This window comes from Pan troglodytes, chromosome X (assembly GCF_028858775.2).
Source record: "Pan troglodytes isolate AG18354 chromosome X, NHGRI_mPanTro3-v2.0_pri, whole genome shotgun sequence".
Classification (NCBI taxonomy): domain Eukaryota; kingdom Metazoa; phylum Chordata; class Mammalia; order Primates; family Hominidae; genus Pan; species Pan troglodytes.
In genome coordinates this window covers 55039768-55048251 of record NC_072421.2, presented here as the reverse complement: position 1 = coordinate 55048251, position 8484 = coordinate 55039768, and the positions used below count along the sequence as shown (strand labels likewise).

The 8484-nt window shown below is 49.8% G+C and overlaps 1 protein-coding gene across 2 annotated transcripts; it reads right to left on the bottom strand.

The window, feature by feature from the left end:
* Window positions 1-418: 418 nt before the first annotated feature.
* Window positions 419-8228, bottom strand: APEX2 (apurinic/apyrimidinic endodeoxyribonuclease 2). Of its 2 annotated transcripts, XM_016943637.4 has the most exons (6): window positions 7651-8228; window positions 6600-6683; window positions 5762-5942; window positions 5081-5227; window positions 4321-4390; window positions 419-1672 (listed from the first exon to the last, which is right to left on the bottom strand). In XM_016943637.4, the coding sequence occupies exons 1-6, from the start codon at window positions 7805-7807 to the stop codon at window positions 755-757; spliced, it is 1557 nt and encodes a 518-aa protein (XP_016799126.1). In that variant the 5' UTR covers window positions 7808-8228; the 3' UTR covers window positions 419-754. The 2 variants fall into 2 exon arrangements, with proteins under 2 accessions (XP_016799126.1, XP_063660326.1); XM_063804256.1 differs by lacking the exon at window positions 5762-5942 and having other exon boundaries at window positions 7651-7915.
* Window positions 8229-8484: the final 256 nt, after the last annotated feature.

The following is an 8484-nucleotide window of genomic DNA, read 5'->3' as shown; positions in this document are numbered from 1 at the left end:
CACTTAGGGGTACTAATGATACTACTTGCTAAGGAGGCAATCGTCCCTGAGACTTGTGTGGTGCCAGGCCCTGCCTGGCAACTCTGAGGGCTGAGGACCGTTTCTTTCAACCCTGTAACCCACTGTGGCAGCTGTGGGACGCACTAGCTGGAAAGCTCTGGTTTAAGGCTACACAGCCCACCTTCCTTGCTGATTTAACCTTAGCCGTACAGGAAACTCCTACAACTGAGCAGAGAATCCTTTATGGTGAGCACTGCTGCTCACTCCTCACTATTCCCTCCTCCCTCCTCCCCCCTCCCTCCTCCCCTTTCCCTGGGAATTATATCATTGGGCTACAGCCAGCCGGCAAACCAAGTATTGAGATAGCTTCTCTGACTCAACTTTATGGAGTACCTCCACAATGTCCAAAGTGCAACCCTGAAACAAATACACAGACTTTATTTATGCACAAATACACTTTCCAGCAAAGACAGAAGTGATTTAAAATCACACAACTTCCCGGGGCAGCTAGTGTCCGTGTACTTCGGACAGGAAGGTGGAAAGTGGTGTAAGGGGCTGGGTCACAGGATTAAGGCACAAGAAGCTCACCAACAAGGAGCTAGGTAGGAAGGAAAGCGAGGAAGAGAGGGCTTAAAAGAGGAAGAGAAGGGTAGGAGACTTTGAGGGAGAAGCAGGAGGCAGCTCAGGGAAGGGGAGCTGGCCTCAGATCATGTGCAGGGGTGACCATGCCAGATGTCCCCAGGCCTCCATTGGTTCAGCTGGGCCTGCTCCAGAGGAAGAAGTTGCACCGGGAGGAGGGGTCAGTGGGAGGACCCCGGGGCCTTGCACACATGTAGAAGCGGCGGCCCAAGTTGGGTCCTGGCTTCTTCACAGTACGCATCACACATGGCTCCCTGTGGCCCCCACAGAGGGGTGTGCGCAAGGGCCCCGCCAGCACAGACTTCCAGAATGAGGTCCGTAACTCCTTCTCATCTTTGGCTTCTGAAGTCTTGGCCTGCCCCTTCACCACTTTGGCCACTGCCTTCTCTTCTGGAGTCTTCGGGGTCATGAGGGTGCTCATCAGTGGTAGGCTAGGCAGCTCTATGTCAGGAGAGGCTTGGGGACAGCTAGGGGAGGGCTGAAAGTAGCTCTTCAGGTTTTTTTGGCCTCTGCTAGAGCCAACCTGACTGGGCCGAGGCCTGGTTGAGCGCACTTGGGCTTTGTTTTGGCATGTCTGTACCCGGGTTTGATTGTTGTGCTGCAGCGTCGACTGCTCCAACACAGGACTTTGTTCGAGAGGAACTAGGAAGCGAAGGATCTTGAGCTGGGTGCCTGCAAACTCAGGGAGGAAGCGGGTGCACAGAGGTGGGCACTGTTTTGCAGGCACAGAGGACACACTCAAGACTGCACCCACAGGGCAGTGGTCAGAGCCCATCACCTCAGGCAGCAGGAAAGAGGCCTGAAAGGTGTCTATGACCAGGGTCCTGTCCCCCAGCACATAGTCAAGCCGGGAGCCATAGTTGAGATGGCGGGCGCCAGTGACTGCTGACCAGCAGGTGAAGGCCCCCTCCTGCTTTGGTTGGAAGCAGCGGTAGCTATCGATGAAGGGCCCTACATGAGAGGCAGACTGGCACCCCAAGTTACTGAGCAAGCTGTCCATCCACTTGCGCCCTGGGTCCTCTTCAAAGCATTCCTAGGTGAGGAGGAAAGGGGGTTGGAAGAGAGAGAGACAGAACTAGATACCTAGAACTGGAAGGGACTTAGACTAACTGCTGCATTTTGCAAATAAGAAAATTTGGTTGTCCCAAGAGGACTACTGCTCAAGGTCACACAGTCCGGAATTGGCAGAGCTGGGATTCTGATTTTCATCCTTACTGATTTAAAAGACCATGCTTGTTTTTCCCTCTGCACGAGCTTGCATTTGTCTTGCATTGGTCCGTCAATGGCAAATCTGAAAGTCTGCTTACTCAAAGCAATTCCCGGAACTGCTTTTCAAAAGGATGGAAAACAGGAAGTTAAAAGTGTTTGCCTCTAGGAAGCAGGGCTGGGGTTAAGAGTTAGGAAGACTGTCAACTTCTTCCTTTAAACCCTCTGGCACTATTTGGTTTATCTAGTGTGTCAAAGCCCTCAATGACCATTCCTACCTCCTGAGCTGAGGACCTGCAAGGATCCAGGTCTGAATACTTCCTTAGGCTCTGATCCCCAATCCATCATCCATCAGTCCATCCATTCAATCCACCTACCCACCCACTCATTCAATGCAAGAAATGTTCATGGAATACCTATTATGTGCCATGCATGATGCCAGGGACAAAGTAGGAACCTGATCTACTCCTGGGGACCAAGGAGGCTTCCTTTCGAGAAGTGATCTGGAGCTGAGGTGTGGGGGCTGAGTAAGAGTAACCTAGGTGGAGGGTGCTCCTAACTTTAAGAACAGTCTCTGTGCTGGGCCTGTGGAGGGAGTGTGCTGCGTACCCAAAAGACTTGAGGAAAGACCAGACTGGAGACCAGAATACCAGCAGGAAATGGCTGCCATAGTCACACAAGCAAGATGATGGTCACTTGGACTAGGGTGGGTGCCAGAGGAGACAGAAACATGAAATTATGAGATGATTTGTAGCTAGAATCAACAGTACTTGCTGACTAACTGAATGTGGGAAGTGGAGTAAGAAAGAAAGACAATACTAGCACAATTCCCAGGCTTTAAGTTGAAGCAATCAAGGGGATGATGGTGCCATTTACAGAAATGACAAGACTAAAAGAGCAAGCCTGGTAGAAAGTGGGTATGTTCTGCTATTTTGGAAAGACTGTGTAAGTCACCTGAGCTGGCACTATTAGTTCACTTTTCCTGGAGGAGAAAATGAAAGAGGTATACATAAGAGATCTAGGATACCTCTGAACTAAGTAGAAAAGGCACAAAGATGTATGATGCTATCACAGGAATCTGAAAGAACACACTGAATGAATGCATAAGAGGAATGAGGCAGGGAGGGACTGAAGGCTCACACTTTGTAGCATTCTCTCCGCTCCCCACCACACCACCACCACCATTCTCTCATTCTCTCACTTCTGCTCATTTTCCCAGCTGGGAGCCATATCTACATTTATGTAGCTCTTCTGCGAATTAATCAAGGAATATTCCCACGGTCCCTTCTCTAAGCCAAGCCCAGTGCTGAGTAGGACTGTACCAGCATAAATCACTGATCCTCCATCGTGAGACATAAGGCAAGAAAAGATGAGAGCTGGCTTGTAGATTCTAGGGCAGTGGTTCTCAAGCCTGGCTGCACAATAAAGTCACACTGGGGGCTTTTAGAACGTGCCACTACCCTGGCCCCACACTCGAGAGTTCTGAGTTCATTGATCTGGAGTAGTGCTAAGATATTGATATTTTTGTTCTAATATGCAGTTAGGGGCTGAAAACCATGGGCCTAGGGGAACTTAGAGATAAGAGGTTCATATAACAAAAAGACAGGGAGGGGGTCATGTCCACCAATTCAGGGCACAGTGAGAAAAGCCAGAATGAGAATAACTTTTACAACGGGCCGACAGGAGACAACTTGTCTAGAGAGGACAAAATGTGTAGGGACACTGAAGGTGGAAATAAGAGACAGGTCACAGACCAAGGAGAGCCTTGAATGCTAGGTCTCCATGTTTTCTCTGCATCACAGAGGTAACAGGGAGGTACTGAAAGTTCATAAACAAGAAATACAGTGTATTAAGGAAATGACCAAGGCAATGTGGAATTCACAGTCCTTGAAATCTGACCCCCAACAACTCTCCAGCCCCACATTCTGCCACTCACCTCCCTTCCTGTGTCACTAAGAAGAAAGGGACTTGTGGTTCCCCATGCACACAATGCAATTCTCACCTTGAAACTTTTGCCCATGCTAGAATGCTTTCTACTTCAAAGCTCTGTTCTACTCATCTGTTAAGATTCAGCCATTTTCAGCTGCTTGTCCTGATGTCCGAGCTCACCTAGGAATCCCATCTCTGAGCTCCTGTAGCTTTCTGGGATGCCATCTGTGCCTCTGCCCTGAGAATACCATCCTATAATTGGCTAGCCATGTGTCTGTAGCCCACCACCATGCTGGAGAGCTCCTAGGAGCCAAAGGCTGGATCTGACTCCTGAGTCCTCAGTATGTGGCTCAGGGCCAGGCCATGGGCAGAGTCAGTATTGTCTATTGAATGAATGACCAATCCTCAGTACTATAAGAATAGTATTGCAAGCCAAGCTCCGCTTTCCCATAAAGGAAGCTGTCCCTGGGCCAAAAACTCAGCGTTGGTTGGCTGGACAAACAGAATCAGTCAGGAGTGGGGCCAGGCACCTAGAGGGAGCCTTACCAGGTTGACTGCATCCCAGTGGTCAATGGGGCGGTGGGCTGTATTCAGGTCACCCAGAATGATCACATGGCTGAAAAACACAATGTGGGATTGTTAGAAAGGGGTGCAGCAGTCCTGGCCCATATACTTTTTCCTGGGCCCAAGAGCTCAGACAGGCCCTCTCCCATATTGAGGCTTCCTAGCCAACAGCAACTCATAACAGCCTACCTCTCCAATCTTACCACAAACTTGCTGCCTTTCATATCTGACCAACCCAATTCTGATCTCCAAAGGTGACAGTGTTCCATGTTTGACATGACTGCCTCACTAATCAGTAGCCAATGGGCATTTTTCTTGTCCTTCAAAGCTGAGCTCAGATACCACCTCCCCTTGATTGCTCTAACCCAACCTCACTTTCCTGTCCTTCCCTGGAACAAGACTTTCCTTTGCTCCCACGCACTTTACCATTCTCATCTCATTTTACCCTTAAAACTATTGTGTAGGGTAGAGATTCATATATTCATTTGACAAAAGAGAAAACAGAGGCAAGACTAGCCCTAGGGCTCACAATGAGTAAGAGCAGGAGCCTGAATAGGTGCTCAGAGTACAAAACCCATGTTTGTTTTGAGCAGAGCCTATTCAGGTGGGCATATTGGTGTTTGCAACTATGCTGTGAAAGAACTCAGAGACAAAGGGTCCATATCCCTTTCAATGGAGCTTGACACAGGGCTGGGCACCCAGGACCAACTCAAGGAAGCCTTACTGCCCAGGCTTGCAGTACCTGCCTGCCGCCAGGAGGGCTTCTGCTCGGATTTGCAGCAAACGATAGAAGCGCATCTTAAAGACTAGCCGCTCAGGCCTCCCAGGGTCCGCATGGGGGCAGTACACGTTGATTAGGGTCAAGGTCTTCTCCTTCCCTTCCCATGTGCTGGAGAAAAGAGAAACCCCCAAAAGGGGTCAGTTTCAAACCTCCCCTTCTGTCCCTTCCCCATACCACATGGCTTCCATTTTGTGACTGTCTGGGATGGAAAAGAAAGGGGTTAAAGAGACACAAATGATCTGGCATGCACAGGACTTGGGGACTGACTACTGATAAGGCAGGGAGAGGGATATCTAAGGATCACCACCAGGTAATGGTGCTGCTATTCACAAAGACAGAACACCCAGAAAGACAGCAACCTGGGGCAGTGAGTTCAGCACTAAGTTGCTTTTGAGATGTCTATGGTAATAAGAGCTGGATCACTAGGCCAGCCCCACATTGTAGAGATGGAGACTCAAGCTTCAGAGGGGGGAAAAATTTGCCAGGGTCACACACTGAGTAGCCCAGCCAGGACTAAACCAGGAAAGGCAAATTTGGGAACTTCTCCACGGTGCATGTATGTTTACATGGCAAGCCTTAGAATCTTCACACTCAAAGAGTAGCACCAGCAGTGCTCAGTAGCAGGGAGATATGAGCTATTACCAGATCTTATGCTGTGTGAGGAGGGCCCGGCCCTCACTATCCAGAGCCCGGAGTTCCTCTTGGGTAAACTCATCCATGTTTCCATAGCAACCAACATCCCCATTCTGGGTGGCAAACAGGCCAGTCAGGCCTTCTTCAGCAGCCACTGGGGTAGCATTGTCCTTACAGAAGGTGGCTACACCTGGGAACAGACAGGGCACTCTGAGCAGACCTGGCAGTCAATAGCCTGTTGCACAGCCTGTCCCACTCCAATTGTCCCCACACAAGTCACCTAAGTCATCTTCATAAAGTGTGGTTCTTGGGCAACCTTATTCAAACCCTGGAGTCTCAGTTCCTACATCTAAAAAAGCCACAGAATGTTCTAAGTGTCTTACATTGATACATGGTGAGTGCTCAAGACGTATTAGCAATTATTATTATCACATGGATTAATTCATTTAATCCTTGTAACAGCCCTGGAAGGTAAACATTACCCTCATTTTCTAGCTGAGGAACCTGAGGCACCAAGAGGTAATGTAACTTGCCAGAGGGTGCACAGCTAGGAAATGAGCCATGATTCAAACCCAGGCTGTCTGGCTCCACAGTTCACACAATTAAGCACCACACTACTACTGTACTTCTGAGGTCCAGTAGGATAATTCTATCCATAAAAATTATATTTCCAGTAGGATAATTCTATCCATAAAAATTATATTTCATGTAATTTACTATTATGCAGCTTTAGCTCTGTAAACTAAATGTCTAAGATTTCTTATTACCCTCTCATCAAATATTGGAAACCCTTTTCCCCTATCTGCCTCCCTCACTAATTTAAAAGTCCACAGAAAGCCCCATTTACCAGAATAGCCGCTACGGTTGCGGCTGAAGCTGAAATAGGAGTTATAACCCTCAACGATAGCCAGGGGCTCTGTCAGTGCATCCCCTGGAAAAAAAAAAAATGTAAGATTAAGTCAGAGGTAAAACTAGCATCCGAGAAACACAAAGGCCTGGAATTACAGTTGTAGGCTAATTCCTTGCACACATCAGAGCCAGAGTTGGGGGTGACGGGAATGAAATATCCATGATTAGAGGAGGACCTAGAAAGATGGGAAATGTCAGAGAGGAAATTGATATCAGAATTAGAAGGCTTGGGGGGGGCGGTTAGAGACTATGAAGTGGAGGTGGAGAATTAGGTGGGAAGGGGAAAGAATCAGAGCTAAGCCTGGGGGTCTGAACGATAGGAGGAAGCTGGGGATGGGGATGGACATACGAGAGGACAGTGGGAATCTGAGCTAAGGGTGAGAGGTAAGAGAGAGGGAATTAGGGGATCTGAACTGGGGGTGGAGGGAAAAGGAATTAGGGGATTCTGAGGGGAGATAGGAGGGTGAAGAAATAAGAGGACATCTAAGCTTGGGGTGGGAAATGAGGTGGGAATTAGGGACTTTCCGCTGGGAGGAGAGATGGGAATAGATAAGGGGTACTGGGGTTCTGAGGTGGAAATGTGAAAAAGAGGAAATTAGACTGAGCTGGGGTCAAAGATGGGGTGGGAATTAGAGGATCTGAGCTTGGGGCAGGGATGAAGAATTCGGGGGTTTGACTTGGCGGCGGGGAGATGGACAGCGTATGGAAGGAGGAAATTCAGGGGACTGAGTTTGGGGCCGGAGAATGAGTGGGAATCTGACTAGATATGGGGTTTCGAGAAGGAGCTAAAGTTTGCTGAAGACAGGAGATGGAGTGCAATTAGGGGATCTAGCTAGGGTGGGAAATGGAAGTTTAAGAGGGAAGGCACCTGGGTCTAAGGACAGGACTCCAAGAATAGGAAACTGGGAAAGTAAAATTACATGGGACAGGGGACAAAAGTTAGCGGGAAAGAAAAAGTATGTAGGGATCCTGGAATCCAGAGCGCTCACTGGTCACTTTGGTTTCCTGGAGACAGACGATATCCGCATCCAGCTCGTCCAAAATGCGCCCCACGGCCACGGCGGCACAGTTGCTGGGTTCCTGATTTGCCACCCCTTGCAGGGGTCTCCGAATCCCATTGATGTTCCAGCTCACCACGCGCAACATCTTAACGGGCTGGAACGCCTCCCAGCCCGCGCCAACCTAGGCGCGAGCGAACTGCTTCCTGTTCAGAAGTTGGCCAGGCCCGCCTCCCACGCGCGTTTGCGCAGGCGTTCTCGTGCGTACCACCAAAGCGCCTGACGCACGTCGGGCGGGGGCTTCAACTTCCTCAGCTCTCATTGGCGGGAGGAGGAACTGGGTGGACGCTGAAGGAAGCAGAGCGGAAGCCTAGGGGCAATGAATGGCGAGAGGAGTTTCCAGTTGGGCTCCCGCTCCTTCCGCTCGGACACCTGAGTCTCAGTGCGTTTTTCCTGTACTCAGAAGTCCAAGTGGTGCGTCCGGTTACTTACAAACGGCATTTTGCCACTTTTTAAGCGACGGAACCCTGAGCGGAACTGCTCAGCCGCCAAAGCCCCGCCCTCAGTGCGGCGGACCGCCCACCTAAGTTCACAGATGGCTGCAGCGCTTGCGCCCCAGGAATAGCTGGCGCTAAGTGCTCGCGTTGGACTGGGCAAAGGGAAGTTCATGGTTGGAGGAGGGAGCAGTAAGAGTCGCTCCACTGAGATAAGACTTAGGAGGAGGGCCTTTGGCTTTATTGGGGCAGAGGGGAGGAGGAGGAGGCTGTCTCAAGCCTGCCCTGTAGCTTTTGTCTTGGCTCTTAACATTCTGAAGGATGTAGCCGG